A 20,093-nucleotide genomic window follows, 5' to 3' on the forward strand; every position below is an offset into this window, starting at 1 on the left:
CTGTAAAGTTTCAGCCCACGACATGCATCACGGGAGGAGAAAGCTCTCGCATTGCAGTAACATTTAAGCTGCTTCAGGACAGCAACAGCTTCAAATCCGTATCTTTAATGCCAGATAAGAGCTTAAGTTAATATAAGTTACGTTTGATTTAAGCTCTTATAACAAAGTACCAAATAACAATACAGTACATATCCTTTTTACCGTCTACAAACCGATTTTTAATATACTAATATTAAATTATTTGGAGAAGAATAAAATGTAAGCCAAGTTTGTGAAGTAAATTAGTCGACAAACCGATAAGATTACACAGCTACATCTAACAATAAAATATGTTTTCTGAAAGCAAAGTAATTAAACGGCGAATCAAAATTGAATAGACATTAAAGGATTAAATAAATCTTGAATTCTGTTGACTCTGGACTTGTTCAAAAGTACTTATATTTCACGCGGGTCGAGATCCCAGGTTCGGATCTGGGATCAGCAGGCCATTTATCCTGACAGGTTCATGAGGTCTTTTCATCAACACAAATATCGTGATAGCCCATTGGAATAGGCTACGGCCGCTTCCTTCCGCATGCGTAGAAATTTATCAACGTTTCAGAGATAAATCAATAAAATTTTCTCGGCTGATCAGCCGCGTCAGATGGTTAATCGATCATCAGGGTTCTGATGCGACCCTGATTCGGACAGGGATGGTCCCTGAAACGTCGGTTTCATCGTTTAACCATCTGACGCGGCTCATCACCCGAGAAATTTTTGAGTTACGTCGCCGCGAAAGCTTCAAATCACGTTTCAGAGGTACTTGCTGCCTCCATCATAATGGCGATGGTAAACTTCTACCAAACAACACGACGATACAGCCCAGAAGACAGCAACCTTCATATTAGCCGCCGTGAATATCTCATCTTCCTCAGTGTAATGGAATTTGAAGTTGTGAAATATTTTTTAATGTTGATATATCACCTGCGAAGACCCTCTTGAGAGGTAAGGTTCAGAATTCAGCTTCCACATGCGGATGTTATGTAACTTCAGTAAATCTCCTGAGGAAACAATGATAAGGCGTTGGATTCCCACAACGGAACACACGATTCTGAGACACGACACATGAAGAGGTCGTTGACTTAAAATGGAGCATGTAATTTTAGAAATGTATATTAATCTCGGAGCATTACATAAAAATCAAGGCCACTGTAACATTAGGGACATAATAATAAAACTCTTCCTATCGTAAGTTCCGAAATTTACATTCCTTTAAATTACTTTAAGCTACAGACGCAAGACAAATACATTATGTTGCGGAGACCCGCAAACGGCTTATGTATATCAAGGCCACGGAAGGACTTCACACATCCTATTTACTGCGCGGCTCTCTAAGTCACCAGTAAAGCGTTGTTAGAATTGCTACGCTGCAAGTTCTGAAGGGTCTTCACTCGTGCTGCAATTTGTACGATTTAGCTGTGACCTTGAAGCATGAAATTAGGTGACGGCTACTATACTTTTATATACGTTATTGTAACTGAAGTTTTGGAATATGGACCAGCGAAGTTGAATGTGCATGTACGCGTATTATAACTCGTCGAGATAAACATTTCACAAAACGGAAGAGAGGATTAAAAATGCCTACCAACTTTCCGCGACATTCAAGGTACAAATCTTGTTTCGCAGACTGAATGTAATATTTGTTTGTTTTGTACACGGCAAAATGAAATCTGCGCCTAATAATCCACAATTCAAACACTTCACCCGAACCTTAAACACTTGCGTTATACAGCGTCAATAACTTTACGAATGAAAAAAGGATCATACAGAATCGCTTTTCAGTCGACAGGAATGTACACTTGGAGTAATTTTTGCAAACCCAGGTCTGTCAGAACATGTGTCTGTGCTCTAGACCAGTGGTATTCAACCTTTTTTGTTCGCGTACCCCCAGATATAATTTCTCTTCAACTTTGTACCCCCAAAGTTGTTGGTGTATAATTCAAGTTATACATAGTATATAATCTACATCTAAAATAAATTAAATTACTGATTATTTAGCGTTTATTATAAAATAATATATATATTTTTCAAAATTTCACGTACCCCCTAAGATGTCTTCGCGTACCCCAGAGGGTACGCGTACCCCAGGTTGAGACCACTGCTCTAGACCAGTGTTTCTCAATCAGTGTGCACTCTCATTTGAAAACATTTCTTTAATTCGTTCTTATCCTTCCTTTCCTTCTTGCCATGCTTTAGTCCGCACCTTTTGGACGTGACTTTATTCCATTACAATGTTTTAACAAGGGCTGTATACAATCAAACAAGAAAATATCTCCTAGTCAGTTAACGCACATATATTCCGATTTAGCTATAATTCCATACCAAGGGATTGAAAGAACGGCATATGAGACACACTGCATAGCACACAGCAATAAATAAACAAATATATACTACGAGGGTCGCTCATTAAGTAATGCCCCACATTTTTTTCCTCAGAATATATTTATTCAAGATGGCTGAAATTTAGTGACAATATAAATCAATGTTTCCCTTACACATACTATTTTTCCACATAGTCCCCATCAACTTGTACGGCTTTACGCCATCGTGGAACAAGTGCGTGCATGCCTTGCCGGTACCAGCTCTTGTCCTGTGCACGTAGCCATGTCCTCACTGCTTGAATCACGCTCTCGTCATCTTCAAATCTTGTTCCGCGGATAGCATCTTTGAGTGGCCCAAAGAGATGAAAGTCGGAGGGTGGATGGGGCAGCACCGTCCAACCCAATTTGGTGATTTCTTCCCGGGTTCTCGGACTTGTGTGAGGGCGTACATTGTCGTGCAGGAGCAAAATTTCTGCTGGATGCTTGTGAGGCCGAGCTCGTCGGAAACGCTTCTTGAGGGTTTCAGGGTCCCGATGTACGCGTCTCGCACCTCTTGGCATTACACCCACAAGAATGAACCCATCACTGTCCCAAAAGACAGTCATCATGACTTTTCCGGCGGAGGGAGTTGTCTTGAATTTCTTCTTTCTCGGTGATTGAGGGTGATGCCACTCCATTGACTGCCTTTTTGTCTCCGGCTCAAAGTGGTGTATCCAGGTTTCGTCACCTGTAATGATCCCTCAGCATCAAAACGCTTCCAACAATTCAGAAGAAATTGTTTTCCTTTGAATCCTGTGGTCTGCTGTGAGACTTCGTGGAACCCATCTTGCGCACACCTTCGAATATGCAAGAGCCCGGATAATTGCAATTACACTTCCATTGCTGACTGAAAGCTGTTGGGCCAATTGTCGAGTTGTGACGCGCCGATCCTCACGAATAATGGCATCCGCGCGGTTCAACATGTCTGGAGTGGTGGCTGTGGCAGGACGCCCAGAGCGCGGCAGATCATGGAGCTCGGTTTCTTCACTTCCTGAAGCTTTAACTCTCTTAGCCCAGCGACCAACGGTGCTCCTATCGACTGCACAGCTTCCATACACAGCACACAAACATTTATGAATGTTCACCACAGTTTCTTTTTCAGCAAAAAAGAATTCAATTACAGCTCGTTGCTTGTAACGAGAGTAGTTCATAGACGCCATTTTAACAGTTCACTACAGCTCCGCCATTGGTTGGAATCATTTGAAACTCCGTACACGAACGCGAGAAACATCAAATCTCAAGCATGTAAAAGTACACTTTTCTATCTTCATTATTGGCTGAGAAAAAAAATGTGGGGCATTATTTAATGAGCGACCCTCGTAAATTTAAGGCACCAAACATTCAATATTTATGTATGCCACACAAACAACTTTCTAACAATACTTGATTCCACGTCTGCCGTAGAAATCTTGAGAATCGCTGAGCTAAACAGACAACAGCGCGGCCGTATTTTATTTGGCATTGCTTTTAAGGTTCACAGTTTAGTTGACATAACTTGTAAGTGCATAGTACATAGTCGAAGGATAGTGTAAAGTCTCTGGCAAATGCACTAGCCAATACTTTACTAACGACTTACTCACAAATTCTAGCCATTTTAATTTCTTATTTTCCTACGACGTGACTAGTATAAAACCAATCTCCGAGTCTCTGTTCTTGGAGTTTGGGGTTAAGATCCCAGACGAGACTTTCTTTACAGCATTCACACGAGGTTTTCCCCTCTCCCCTCTCCTCACTTCAACAATAACGACTCCTTTCTAAAGTACGAAAAGAAATGTACAAGTAAATCTGCACACGTGAAGAAATTCTGGCTGATTTGATCTTAGCCTTCGTGAATTAATTTTCTTCGACCCAACGATTTTTCAACAAACTCATTAATCAGTCTCCGAATTTTAAAAGCAACGGATTATAATTAAAATGGGGTTTTAGTTCAATAAAGGAAGTTTTAAGAACACCGTGTACAAACCATCCAAATATAATCATGGCGAACGTAAATATATGCAGCTAGGGCAAAGTCGTAATTCTAAGTTAGAAGTTATCGGTTACGACATTCTGGGCTGGTGGATGAAATTTAATTCATAGCACACATTACTTCAGAAGTAAACTCGAGCAAAATTGACTTGTGAAGCAAATTCATTAACATATACTTACGCCATCGTTATATCAGTGACAAGAATAAGGAATTAAGTCACATGTGCAAAACAATTTTACACGGGTTCTAATGCATTTACTTTTATTTCTTTGACTGGCTGAGGTGATGCAATGTGAGCATAGCAATTCATTGATTTGACAAGAAGCAAGCTGATGCAACTCAACGGGAAATACGAGGCACTTCCAGACAAAATAATCGTCTAAGAACTTAAATTCAATCAAAAGGTGTTTTCGAACACCTAAAATCTTACGATGAAAGTTAACCTAGTGGATAAAATAACTTCTTCCGAAAAATGCCGTGATGTGCATGAAACCATTCTCTTTTGAAAGTGCAAAGACCTCGGTCAACGAAAGTTCCTTCAATATATCGTTATTCAATTGTCGATATATCGGCTGTACGGTAATTTTGGACGAAGGAACAGTGGCAAATTTTAAGATGTACTACTGCTCACTGCAAAGTTGCGATAATTCAATCACGCTAGATGAAGGCCAGAGGACTGCAGCATCCTGACACCCACAGAGGCCTTGTCCGCAATAAGGAAGTTCATAAGGCTGATTCCTAGAAGTGCAGACGTACGTTTAAACACAGTACACAGTTAAAGACACCTTTCGTATGTCTAGTTTACTTTTCCATTAGCATAAATCCAATGTAAATTTGCAGCAAGCAGTTTCCTTATGCCATCTAACGTCCAGGATAAATGACGAAAATAATACATCATGAACAGACAGTCAACTGACGACTCTGTCTTTTAAGAAAGATGCGAATTTTATATCGTATTTTACATTACGCTATGAACAGAATTGCAGCTGGATAATTACACCGTTAACACACAGCTACATTAATGTAGTGTAGAGAAGGCGCCTCCAACTAGTGGCCCTCTTCGATGTTTACGCGGTCCAAATCAATTTTCAAATTGTGCAAGATGTGCTGCCCCACATGTCCCGATTTTCATTAATTTTGATTCTTAGATTCACGTCAAAAATGCACAGCTGGTTTATATATTTCAACTAGCAGAGCGCCCACAGTATTACTGCCGGTAATTCCTACAAATGTTTACATTTCTTATCAACCTTCATTACCGGAAAGCTTCCCACATGCCTGATAATTTGATGCATATCGTTGAATATAACAAAAAAAAATATCCCTAAGCCCAACATCTTCACCGGGACTCGAACTCAGTACATTTTTCCGAAGTTCTAATATGAAATGTGAAAATATAAAATTGATTCAACTGGCTCAGGCGAGGGTAGCATTTCGGAGTTTCTGGAACACTGGTATGTATTCCACAAAAGCAGGAAAATTTCTTGAACAGCTGATTATCATATTATAAGTTAGATTTCATGTTCTCACGGCGGAAGTACGAGGATGGTAGTCTTCTGGGTTGTTACGCTATGTAATATGGTAGAAGTTTGCCGTTCAGAGGTTCTTGCTGCCTCAATCATCAGGGCAATCACCTTCAAAAACTTGTCTGGGATTTTTTTTTCAAGCACGAAAATCAGTGTTCTTCCTTCTAAGGTGCAGACCACGTAATATTCAACAAAACAAAATGTTTCTACCTACTCAGTAAAGATTATGTGATAACAGTTAATTAAATTAATATTACGTAATTCTTTACGTCACAAGGGGGATAAAACCAAATTATACGTTTACAGCGGATATGGGGCCACAAAAAGAAATTCTCACCGATAAGAAACAAGTTGTGAACTTTACACCCAAGTTGTTATACTGTCAAACGATATCACTTCTGTGTGTATTTCGCAAACACCCCTGACAAGTTCTCCACAATTAATTTACTTTTTTGTTTTGATTTACAATGGTAACCAGATATACGATCAGATGCGAATATTTTCCCTGGTTTTGTACGGGCGGTGAAAATTTGTTATCTTGAATTTAACATGTTTCAAAATGTCACAAAGGATCACGTGTGTGTGTGTGTGTGTGTGTATGTGTACGTGCGTGCCTGGTTACACAGAGCTGACTAACGATGCATTTTGTGTGATCTGTTCTGTTGTGTTCCAATGCATGGAGTACCACTGAACCACGAAAGTAAAACAGAAGACTTAATTTTTGTCTTTCAAAATAGTAGCCGAGCTAACACAGTTAACATGTGCGCCCCGTCACTGACAAACTAATTGATTTTAAACACTGGTACACACATTAACTCTTAGAAGCGTTCCCCGACAAAAAAAGAAATTTCATGATAATACATTGAAACTCTTTTACAGCTTTCACGTGGACAAATAGCATTAAAATTACCGAAAATTGAAGAAAATCGTTCTCGAAAAACAAAGAGCCCTGAATCAGTCCAACTTTCTAAACTGTAGGCTGCAGTTGATAAAGCTTTGTTAAATAATAAAAAAACACGCACAGTACATTTAAACGGGACACGACAGCTTCCCCATCTTAATTCCCAAACCAGCAAATCCAGTCGACTTTGTATTCCATGAAAAAATTTACCGCTGATAAGACGTCGTTTAACGGACCTGGAAACAAACAACGATAAGAAACTGCTTGTAGTCAAGCACAATCTATAACGAACCGCCTGTAATTGAATGGAAGGTCAAAGGTCAATGACCTTATCGTGTTATAAGTTCCTTCCTAGTTTCCTCCTTGTCAAATTTGCTGCAATAAAAATCGAAGCGGACACGAGTCCTTATAGTTTTCTTGTCTGAAATATGGCAGAGGTGAAGCGATTACATGGCGAGTATTCTTGTTGGGCCACTGGAGTAAATTTCTTATACTTTGTTCAAACATGAGAAATTACACATAGTTTTAATAAACATGTTCACAAAAATGCATTAATATACATATATATATACTGCCATAAAAAGTCATAAATTTATGACAACTGGAACAAAACATTCAACTGTCATTTATCTGAGCTTTTGAGATGATAATTTCATTACCCCTGTCTTGATGTGCTAATTTATTAATTAACGCATACATTTTTTAAGTTCTACATATTTGGATCCTTTGCTGGCTCTAGTCACTCATATCGTTGCACAGGGCTATTGCAATATCTTCGTTAAGGGGTTAAGCAAATGGAAAAACACCCCCCCCCCCCCAGGACAGCCGATAGCCACCGGGGTTCGAAAAAGAACCGTCCGGAATTGTTACCTCTGCACCACTCTCAAAAAACAACTAAAAAAATGTACTACGTCTGCAAAACACATTTTTTATGTTGCATCAAAGACGTATATTTGCTATCCAAATGATTGAACGCACCTGTTCAGTCGCACTTGAGACTCGTTTTTCGTGAAATAATTTCAACTTAGTCTGTGTCGCTTTACGTGAAGAAATAAAGTTTCTTAACTATCTCAGTTATTCAAAGATTCCGAATAAAGAGCCATTAGTTTTCTTACGTATCTTAAATTTGAAGATAAGCGCTTACATACTCGGCTGATGAGTAAACACACAACGCAGTTCACTCGTATTCATTCCGGATAATGCCTTTATACAATGTTTCTTGTTATATTTATTCTAACTGTATTTGCAAGACGATGGACTTACAATTAAGTAATAATGTCACGAAGCTTGGAAAGTCAATCAATTATGTATCCAGCTTCGTTGTTTAGTTTCAAGTTATTATCGGTTCCCATACTTTTCTAAACTCAAATAAAATCTATCGTATATATCGATTGTATAATGTCTTTGAATGAAAACGAACAAATTAATAAATGAGTGAATCTAAAAATGTCATGTTTAAATTATGCTTCCTGTGGGCTTATGACAAATTTCGACAATAGATACCTCGAATGTATTTCAGTAGGATCTGAGGTTCTAATGGTGACGAGAACGAAGATGGCTGTCTTCTGGGTTGTAGCGCCGTAGAGTCTGGTAATTTACCAACATTTCAAAAGTCCTTACCTTGATGATGGAGGCAGAACCTCTGAAACGTTGGTATACTTCTATCAGACTACATGATGCAACAACCCAAAGTACGGCCACCTTCGAAAGATTTCAGTTGTTCGATAAGAGTCCAAATATTCAAATCTGTAGTGCACTTGATATATTATTTGGAGTTATAGTAATATGAAATTAATCCTATTTCAAAGCCACCAAAAAAATTAGTAGAACTATGAAACTGAATAATTCAACAGCTGGCCATCTATTAATATAAAACATATTTTTTTAGGATAGAATAAATAATAAAACAAGTTTCAGGATTTATCACTGCAACCCATCTTTCGGGAGTGTTTTGTTTATTCGTTTGTTCTTTATATGCAAGCGCGCACTCTGATTCCGAGGGGTCATTTAGACAGAACTACCCAAAGCTGGGAAGACGAGACACCAACGGGTCCAAAATATGTCGCCCAGAGCTCAACGACGAACTAAAACCAGCGAATTAATGCACGAGCGGAGTGTTCATGCTAATCGTGTCATCCCGGATAATACTTTTAAAAATTAAAAATAATTAGTCTTCTGCCTTACTTCTGTGGTCCAGTGGTACTTCATACACTGAAACACGGCAGAACCGATCAGATAAAATGCATCGTTAGCCAGCTCTAATAAGGTTAACATGAACACTCCGCACCTCTACGTAGATGGATATTGACGTAACATAACGCTAAAATATATTTTATGTGTAATCGTACCTCCAATATGCTGCATGCCGCCAAGATACCAACGAGTTAGATTCCGGACGGATTTCTGTCCCGAAATCGCTCTGCGGAACAGTCATGAGAAATCACTCCGCAGATATTACGTAACACAAACCAGCCGAACCACGTGACTTACGTCACTTTAGAAATGGAAACCTTGATACTCTAATGCACTGTGGTCCAACTTTTTTCCTCACTCGGGCCAGAATAGATTTCCTGTTGGACCCAAGGGGGGGGGGGGGGTAAGAAACCCCTACTGTCACTATTTTTGCATTTTCGTTATCTTTAATAATACTTATTCAGAAATGACAAATTTCCATTGCATATGCTGAAATATAAATTGTTATATAAGTTGTATATTATTTTAAATTTGCTCCTGCAACAGCTTGTATCTCTCAATTTTTACCTGGAAAAGTTGCACAAATTATTTAAACTCCGCTATTTTAAAAGCTTATATCTGATACAATAACAATTTCTACCAGTAGGACGTACATCTTATGCTTTTAAAGTCAATGGCTTTAGTGAGAGCACTGAGCAAAATGTTCTTCTACCAATGACGGAATATCAACTTCGAAAAAAAAAATGGGTTTGAACCAACTAGTAACACATTAACAAATACTTTCGCGGGTCGAATCTGGCCCACGGGCCACCAGTTGAACAACGCTTCTCTAAGGAATAAAAATGCAGACCAAGAGTTATGTTTCGTAACGAAAGGTTTGAGTTGTTGACAATGGCAACTGTGAGAGAAAAAAGAATAACAGGCAGTGACAAGAGAAACTGTGAAATGCTATTCGTTGCAACAGCCACAGATTACGCCTACACGGGGTTCCCAAATCCAGAGTACACGCCAGTATTAGCATTATTTATGTGTGGTAGCGTATCACTAGATGCCACGATATCGACATTAATATTTCAGCTGCTCTATCATCTTTCGCTAAGGTCGGGAAAGCGATGCTCTGTTTTGACGACACATCTTCGTCTCTTTCCTTACCTTCTTACACAGCAAAATCTGTATGTAGCAGATTACCAACACACTTCTACGTATTTTCCGTTTCGAATGAGTTTCTGTTCAACGATGTTGTTCTTCTGGTTTGCAAGCCCGTGTGGACTTGAAGTTAGATACCAACACTGTGTAGGAAGAATATACTGCTTCCATCTTCAGGGCTGAAGATGGAGACATTATGTTTCTCCAAAACGTCGGCATCTACACGGTCCCAAAACCCAGGCCATCACCAATCATCCTTACCGCCTCACAAACATCAAATATCACACATTTATACCCCTTTCGTTCCACAGACGCAATAGAAAAGTCAGAATTCCTGTTTCATATTGAGAAGCCCCCCCCTCCCCCAGATTCAAATCTCGACCCTGAAATAGGCTATCATGACCGAGGGTTTTCACAGATGCCTTCAGTACCACCCGGAAAATGAATAACTTCAATTAGACCACGACCGCTTCCACCTAATTCTTTTCCGACTCGTCATCATTCATTCTACACATCTGAAATATGACTGGCTTTACATAAAATTGTGTTTTTCTACAGTCTCAGTGCCGTTTGTCAGCATTGGGAATAGTTGCTTGTATTTGTTCTATATAAACAAACTGTAATCAGGTTTCCTTTCTACCAAACTACTTACAAAGGTCATAAGAATACATTGTACAGCAATGCTACTAAGCTGTCCCTAGCGACAAAACGGTGGACGATATATTCCAATAGTTTGCTCGGCTGCAATCTAAAAATACATTACAAGGAGGTAAGGGCCGAAGAGGGAGAGAGGTCCTACCTCCGAGTTCAGCGGCGCTTCCCGGTCCAAGCCCTTTTACATTTGTATCAGCACCAGTGCTTGACATTCTGAACATTCACACCAGGTCAACTAGGGATGTCCACAAACGCTCCTTCAAATGAATCAGACGCAACCCTGCAGACACCTTGCGACACTCAGCACAGACTTCAGACAGACAACAGCTTCTTGGTAGGAGAGTTGAATGAATATTCACTAACTTTGAACCACTTACTGATATTTTGTATTACCATGACTTCCGTCATAAAATTGTAGTGACAGCCTATTTCAAGCTAGAAGATGGTCGTTTTCCGGGATGTAGCGCCGTCGAGTCAGAAGTTTACCGGCGTTTCAGAGGCGATGAAGGGGCCTCTGATAATTGAGGCAGCAAGAATCTCTGAAACGCTGGTAAATTAATACCAGACTTCACGGAGATACAACCCAGAATACAGCCACCTTAGTTCTTACAAAATTCTACTATTCCGGTTGAATCTGGCCCACAGCCTCACTGCCTATTTACTCTACCATCCACTGAACACTTTTCAAACTTTTCTCTTCAGGTTACATGTCCCGCAGATCTCACTTCCCTTCATTTGATGGTCCTAATAATATCTGGAAAAATTACAAATTATGAAGCTCATCATCATGCAATTTTCTCCATCTTCCTGTTAAGTCTTTCCATTTAGATCCACGTATTCTCATATCCATGGTCTCAAAGGCCCTCATTTTTATTTTCTTAATGTAAAAGACCAAGGTTCATATCCATCCAAAACACGTTAAATAATAATTCTGTATATTTTATCCCTCGCGTGTTTAGTCAGGGGTCGGGAAGGGAAGCTTCTGAATCAAAACATTTGGGGTTGTGACGCATCTACGCTTGAAGGTTATTACGGCTACTCAGTAAGGTAGTCAGAAGATAGCAGTAATTACGTTCTTCCTCATGCCATAATCGATCCTAGAACTTACACTTGCGCGCATGAGGAACATCGATCTGATTCCAGAGCAAGTAATCCAAACTGGTTTCCGTGTCAGATCATTAATCAGTTCTAAGGAGTGTCCCACTTAACCTGGAACCCGTCACGACAGCTTGCAATCGCTAAAAAATTTGATGTGGCCTTAATCTGCGTTTTCAACTTCTGCGCACACAGGACATGCATTTTCCTATAGACGGAAGTGCACCTTGAAGAAGAAGAAGAAGAAGAACATGACGTATTTTCGATATGGGCGGTCTATCACTTTCTATTTATCGATAATGCTACATATCGTGTTTCTCACACAGTGGGCCTACTATCATGACACTACTCAACTGCCGTACTCCATGGAACAGATCCTTCTTGAAAAGCTGATAGTCGCTCACTACTTACAGAAATCCCGATTTCTACTGCCGTGTTAACAAGAACCAGTCACTTGATCCTGTCTTGAGTAATACGAACTTAGTCCACGTTCTAAAACCATCTTTCATTAACATTCACTTTAATATCGTCGCTGACATGTGTACTTATCCTGAACTGTCTTTTCCCGTCGAGTTCCACTAAAACGTACAGTATATATATTTTATTTTCTCCCATGAGCGCAATTAGAATTAAGTAAATTACTGTACAGCTAACAATGGTTTCCATGGTTTCCATAAACCTTGTAGAAATAATTCTTTGATCAAAAAAACGTGACCGTGGTTAAACATCCTGTCTGATAAGCGAGAGGTTCCCAGTTCGAACCCTGTCACCGACAGCATGTCCTTATAAATATATCTTAGTTTTCCTCAGTCGGTGTCATATCGGGACGATTACTTAAAACAGACTGTGACTAGATCCTTCTCGTCCTGCATAAACTTCCCATAATTACTGTCAGTCAGTGATGCAGCCTGTACAAAAATCAAAAACCAAAATTTTAAGTGCAGAAATATACAAACAAATTATTGATTCCCGTCATATTTAGAAAAATATACCGTCGAATGAATAGAGAGAAGGGAATTTGAAGGATCCGGTCTTGGCCTGTAGGACATGAGAAAAACTACGAAAATCCTGACCCACGATAATCGGTAATCGGCCTATATTAAATTAGGCCTGCTCCAAATCATGGAGGTGTATGGGGGGCAAGGAGGCAACGATACACACATTCATAACCTCTGCATTTGTTTCCGTTCGGTGGTCTGTTTCGCATTTCGGCTGCATGCACCCGAGAAAAAGCACCCCCGCCCCCCGTACTCACAAGATACGAAGATGGAAGATGGGTGGATCTGAGTCTTGGTGCGGAAAGAACTGCGCCTGCCAGGAATCGAACCTCAGTCGATCAGAACGGAGACAGTCACTTTTCTCACTGATTATCCAAATTCACACAGAACCATAACATACGCTTATAATTACGCTAATATCAAATCTTCCTAGTGTGAATCTGAAAATAAACTTATAATACGTCCTTGCTGCCTTCGTATTCTGAATCTAGTTTAATGGAATACTGATACCTACTTTGCATTTTACGACGCCGCGCCGCTTTGAAAATCCATAGAAATCAATACAGTTTATAACGTCACCTAGCCGACGGAACCTATGTAGGAGGAGGCCACGACCCTGCACAACCTTACATACCAACTTCCAACAACAACGTGGTTAAATGAGGAGTTCGAATGTTTTAAATTAACTATTATATTTATCATACTAATTACATTCGTGAGAGCTTTAACAACTTTTAAGCTGAATATTCCGTTTAAAAGTCGTCACTGGTTCACTGCCATGTGCACTTAGAATTTCCATTGTTTGAAACTGCAAATTAATGGCCTGAAAGGAGTTTATTTGGACTTACCACACGTCACAGTTCATGAGAAAATGTTAGGTTAGGTTAGGTTTACGGGCGATTTATCTAGTTAATAGCATGGAAAGTGTCATGAAAGCGTCTTATCACAATATCGTCACTATTATCCTGTCGTTTATAACTCCGCTGTCGTCAAAATTCAAGAGATGCGAAATTCGATGTATGAGACTGGTTTTGAATCGTGGTTTTCAGGGTTGAGCTACCGTGTGATCTTAAAAGTGGTCAGCATCGTTTCAACTGTCAACTTTACTGTCATCATGAAGTTCTCGTATGGGCAAGTACAGTCCCGCAAAGCAGGTCATTACCCTTTCACCTTGTTACTCTTTCCAGTTCGCCATAGAACACTCAGGTGTAATTACTTAAAACTGTTCAGCTTAAGAGGCGATAATAAATAGGCACATCACAAAGCACAGTAACGTAACTGCCTATCTCAAAATGCATCCTGAAAGGCGCTGTATTTCCTACAAATAACATAAAAGACGATGTGTTGTAGTTGACAAACTCCATGGAGCAGCGTCCTTGAGAAGTTAACAGTTTGGCTCCAGCGGTGATGTTTCTGTTTTGTATTCGAGAGTGCCAGGTTCGTGTTTCAGTCGGGACGAAGAGTATTCTGAGAGTTATTTCGTGGTTTCACTAAGTCAAATTCCTTCAGGTGATATTTTTCACCAGGACACATCTTGAAAGACGTAATGACCGCGTCTTCCCATACGTTTGAAGTTTACTTGACGTAATCATCGACAATAAATAATTTATTCATTTCATACAGCGTCGTTCAACAACCTACAATCTATTATCATCATCATCGCCCGCCAGTTTCCAGTCCTCGTAGGAAAGTATGAGACATTTATAGAACAGACAAAGCAGACGCTGGCAAGTTGTGTCAATTTACCCACAAGAGCATCGGCTTCTCCAGGGATTCTTCTATTTTTAAAAATGGGGTGCAATAAACAGATTTGGCTTCAGGGAACTCATATGTTAATATGAGGTCTGCAAGAGACAAAGGGATTTTCTGGTCTCATCAAACGTTTATTAAATTTGTGAGAGATTTTGTCGACTGAAGTAGGCATGATAAGCAAGGCAATGTGATAAACTTCATTGACTTCTGGGTTGTTGGCCCAGAAGACAGCCATCTACATCTCCGTCGTGAGAACCTTAAACTTAACCTTAAATCTCAATAAGATACGTTTCCATCATATTAAGCATTCAGAAAATTGCCAATGAAGGGAACAAAGATAAATTTTCAATTCGGAAGGTTTCTACAGTGATTGAAATATCACAATTCAACACAAACATAGATTTAGTGTAATTCAATTTTTGAAAATTTACAGGACTATGGAAACATTAAGCTAATATCACAGACTGCTAGAAACAACCGAATGCCTCGACACGTTAAAATACTGATTAATCGAATGGCTGGCTAGTTTGTTTGTTGTTTGCAATAGGATTCACGTTAAGATTCGTATTTAGCTGTTGATGTTCGGTTAAAATAGCAGTTATTTAATTACCTCTTATCAGTAGCAGACGTTACATGGCATCTTATGTGGGGCAAGGCTGATAACGCATCGATAATAATTTAAGGAATGTGCAGATAGTGGCCATCTTCCACGTAAAAGCGGTGTTCAAGAATTTGCTTCGATGGAATGAGAGAAAAAGCAAATTAAACTGAATGGATTAAAATAAGAAAAGAAAATAAGAGGAGGAAATTACATAAAGAAACAGGAATATTCTGTCGAAATAATAAATGTGTCCCAAGAGACTGATTCTGGGTTTATATAATAACAACGGCTTTCAGTTGCGCAGGTTCACAGCATCAAATGGTGGAATTAAAACGAAAAAAATTATGGAATACGCGCGGTAACGGTCATGACTTCCTTTATGAAGCACACTCATAGCCGGTTCTTTCTTTTTTTAAACTAGGTCAGTTTCATAAATATTAACCAACTGCATATTCTTTAAATATTACACATCCTACAAAAAGTAAACCGAACGGTTCATGTAATAAGTTCCTTAAATCTTTAGTAATCTTCCAACAGAAAATATGCACGCATCTGAAAACGCAAACAATAATTCGTCAAAAGAAAAAAAAAACTTTCGTAACGGAAAGACCGCTACGTTCTCAAAGTTTAAGCAACGACATTTATTTTGGTTCAACTTATCGAATTTCAACAATTTTCAACACATGCAAATTATAAATTTAAATGACACCTAAAAGGTAAATGACCCGACACTTCAGTGATATAACGGTAACTTTAAAACCTAAGTATGCTCTACTAACAGCGTCCAAAGCAAGTGTTGACTTATTTTCTTCAACATTTTCGAGTCAAAAATGTCTTAAGACTGAACGCATGCAAACCCCGGACAATTTGTAAGCTACTACAAAAAATATGACGCTGGAGTTGATAAAAAAAATTATAATATGCCTACTACACTGTCACTTTCACGCCACGCACGAGATAACTCGCTTATAAGCAATTGGTTTGAACTTCGCCGGTCTTTGTGAGAATCAGTGAAAACAACTAACCTGCCATCTTTAATTAGTTAAAGCTAATTACGCGCTAGTTTTCAACAGTGTAAGTTACGGCCGACTTCCGGGTTGTGCTAGGTTGCGCCGTGTAGTCTGGTATATAGAAACCTACCGACGTTCCAGGGTACCCCCGGAACACAGCCGTCATCGTACTCACCACAGTGAGAACCACATTTTCTTAATCAGTATAAATTAAACTGTAACAATTAAAGAGTATCGACAGGTTCCAAGTTTTTCACATTCCTATTTCTTTGTTTAGTTTTCAGAGGTTTGTCAAATTAATTCATCAATTGTTTAGTGTCTCTCTATGGTCCTTACTCGAAATCACTCGTTTCAGCCTCAAGAGGGCATTCGGTACTCGACTTTAACCCTTTGAAGCTCGTAGCTCATCTAAACAATACACTGAAATTAAATTCTTACCTCAGAAGAAAACACAACACATCTCCATTACACGAATCAGATGGTTAAATGTGTTTCAGGAAACAATATCTGTTTACCCTGAAAACCGTAAGAAACCTATAAATAAACTACGTGTGAAAAATGAAATCTGTTAATGATGATTCATATGAAAGGCTCGTATACGATCAGTAAAACTTTGCTTGGAGTTAAATTAACTTTCCTTCCATCCGTGTTCACTTCTGAGCCAGTGTTACTGTACTTACAATCCTTGAATAGTACAAGGCATGAACTGCACCAACTGCCAAGTCTATTTTTCTCCTTCCTTATAGCCGAAGACACAAATCTGTATTTACAGCACAACACAGTTCAATACCGGGGTCTCAGCGAAATGTTATGTCGTAATGATCTTTAAAAAAACATGCAAAGGCCTAAAACACAGTCCTGGTGATTTTAGACAAATTGTAGTCAACAAATTTTTTTAGGCGAGATTTCGGGTTCTCACGGTGACGAGTAAGAAGACGGATAGTTGCTTCGATAAACTTCTATGAGAATACACGGCGCGAGAACCCAGAAGAAATTCATCTTCAGGAAATATTCAAACACTGTTCCGAGATTATTAAATGAAACAATGTTTTGCTGTCAGCTCACGTTAATGTAGTTCAATACGAAAACGAATTAAAATCTAAATATGAATGAAAATATGCCGATGTCAGTGCTTTGCGACTCGTTCTGTACTCTGTACGAAATGCAACATATTTTTCTTTGTGGTCTGCGGAAAGTCGAAGTTCCTACTATTTAAAAAACGTCTTTTAACAATGTACATCGTAAGATCTCTTGGTCTCGCGTCGGCGAGTACCATCGTCCTGATGATGGAAGGAGTACGCGCCTCTGAAATGTCGGTCAAATTCTACGGCACAATACCTCGGAAGAGCTTTATACACAAAAATCATGTATAGCACATCGTTATTAAACAAAATTTCGCTGCGACATAAAATAAACTTGTGTTACAGGAATCACTCTTACGACATTGACAAGTTATAAATTATTATTATTATTATTATTATTATTACAATACAGAAAATATAATTTACTCACCACCGATTGGTAGGACCCTCCATCTTGTTTTTCGTTTCGTTCCCTTCTTCCCCATGTAGATGTCGTCCCTGTCCTCATGTGTTTCGACAAGGGGTATCACTGCTTTCACAAGTTCTCTTTGCTTCAAATTACGGTAATGTTTTGATCGGTCAGTTTCTCGTATGTATGTATTTAGTATCAGTATCGTAATATGTTTTTACATCACACTCTCCTGCTCCACATCACACTTAAAACACAGAGGAAAAAACACCTTTACCAGAGCATTAGTGAAATGGGAAATCCTAGTGGAGGCTGTCCAATTTCTTCTATCACTGAGCATAGGAAATATCTTTAAAATGTTATCTACAAATTCAAACTGCCATTCAGAAATCGAACGGTTAACTAGAAGTCTAAATACTAATTAAGTATAAATTCTAAAGTGGTCTAACGATGGTGCGTTATGTTCGAAATCGCTGCTCTACTGGACTTGATCCACAGTTCAAGATCAATACCAGAAGAACAGCAATATTGAACCCAACTCTTCGTCAGAGGAGTGGCCAATAAGCGAAAAGTGAAGTGTTGAAGTAGGGAGCGACTGTGTGTGTGTTCCTGGAGCCCGTCTTGGCGGTTGGTTTCTTACGAAGGCCGTGGTTTCAAACGGAAAGCGACCTTCAAGAGAACAGCACGCCATTGTACGTTCAGCTGACAAGCACATTCGCGTAGTTCCATATCAGTTACTACACAGAGAGAAAACCAAACATCAACCTAAGTTTCTTACGCCATTCATGTTACATAAGTCTCGATCTGACTACCACATTCGTGCGAACTTTTACTCTCTGAATACTGGAATCCTGTCAACAGTAATTGATCACCCTGATGATGGAGCCAGCAAGCACTCCAGACGTCGGTACATTTCTACCAAACTACACGGCGTAGTAACCCAGACGACAGACATCTTCTTACTCAACCACCACATTAACTTGTACGTCTGGTAGGTCTCAACATGGAGATTTCTGTCTTCTGGGTTGTTGCGCTGTGTAGTCTGGTCGATGTTTACCAACGTTTCAGAGGTCATACTGCCTCCGTCATCAGGGCGATTCATCGACCAGACTACACAGCGCAACAAACCAGAAGACAGGAATCTTCATACTCACCGCTGTGTCGCACTGATGACGGAGGCAGTATGACCTCTGAAACGTTGTTAAACATCGACCAGACTACACAGCGCAACAACCTAGAAGACAGAAATCTTCATACTCTGATGACGGAGGCAGTATGACCTCTGAAACGTTGGTAAATATCTACCAGACTACACAGCGCAACAACCCAGAAGACAGAAATCTTCATACTCTGATGACGGAGGCAGTATGACCTCTGAAACGTTGGTAAACATCTACCAGACTACACAGCGCAACAACCCAGAAGACAGAAATCTTCATACTCTGATGACGGAGGCAGTATGACCTCTGAAACGTTGGTAAATATCTACCAGACTACACAGCGCAACAACCCAGAAGACAGAAATCTTCATACTCTGATGACGGAGGCAGTATGACCTCTGAAACGTTGGTTAACATCGACCAGACTACACAGCGCAACAACCCAGAAGACAGAAATCTTCATACTCACCGCTGTGAAAACCTCGCCCTGATGACGGAGGAAGTATGACCTCTGAAACGTTGGTAAACATCGACCAGACTACACAGCGCAACAACCCAGAAGACAAAAATCTTCATACTCACCGCTGTGAAAACCTCAAATCTTACAGGTCTGAACATATTTACAAAGAAGTTAAAGAGGTCGCAGCGCCAAGCTGACAACTGATCTGCACTAATTCTGCAATCTATTACAAAACTCTGACCTCTACTTCCAACCTCCCTACAGACAATAGCGCGTAGCATAATCACGCATGGGCGAAGCGTTCATGTTAACCGTCTTATCCCGGCTAACACTGTCTTTGTTGCCTTGCTTTCATGGTTCTGTGGCACTCTGTACACTGGAATAAAGCAGAACCGATCAGATAAAATGCATCGTTAGCCAGCTCTATCCAGCCAGGCGTTGTTACCAAGCTAGTTGAGGCTTAAGCCACGATCACTTGACTGACTTCAGCTGGCAAACGATGCATTTTATCTGATCGGTTCTGCCTTGTTCCGTTTTATGGAGTACCATTCACGCGCAAAAGACAAACGACTCTTTGCTTTTCGTTTTTGAAAGTGCTAGCCGGGCTTGCATACCTAACACTCTGCCCCTGCCCTTCAAAATGCGGAACTTCGCTGGCCTTAGGAAATTATTTCCCATGCTGCAATTCTCTATGAAACGGGAGTTACGTAAGTTTGTGGTTTCAAAACGAGAACATTT

The 20,093-nt window shown here is 39.7% G+C and overlaps 1 protein-coding gene and 1 long non-coding RNA gene across 3 annotated transcripts in view; one reads left to right on the forward strand and one right to left on the reverse strand.

Annotated features, from left to right (window-relative positions):
- LOC147872633 (uncharacterized) overlaps window positions 1–20,093 on the forward strand; it is a 421,094-nt gene that overhangs the window by 171,885 nt on the left and 229,116 nt on the right. The window lies entirely within an intron of this gene.
- Window positions 1–20,093, reverse strand: part of LOC110831348 (uncharacterized) — a 78,944-nt gene that overhangs the window by 53,968 nt on the left and 4,883 nt on the right. Inside the window, exon 2 of one of the 2 annotated variants that reach the window (XM_022067243.2) lies at window positions 17,757–17,982. In XM_022067243.2, coding sequence (XP_021922935.2) covers window positions 17,757–17,811 — 55 coding nt within the window. In that variant the 5' untranslated portion in view covers window positions 17,812–17,982. Of the gene's footprint in view, window positions 1–9,143; window positions 9,175–17,756; window positions 17,983–20,093 lie in introns of those variants that run through there. The other variant, XM_022067244.2, reaches the window with a different exon arrangement.

This window comes from Zootermopsis nevadensis, unplaced genomic scaffold, assembly GCF_977971745.1.
Source record: "Zootermopsis nevadensis isolate Lab colony 2312 unplaced genomic scaffold, Znev_1.0 Znev_ptg000025l, whole genome shotgun sequence".
Lineage (NCBI taxonomy): Eukaryota > Metazoa > Arthropoda > Insecta > Blattodea > Termopsidae > Zootermopsis > Zootermopsis nevadensis.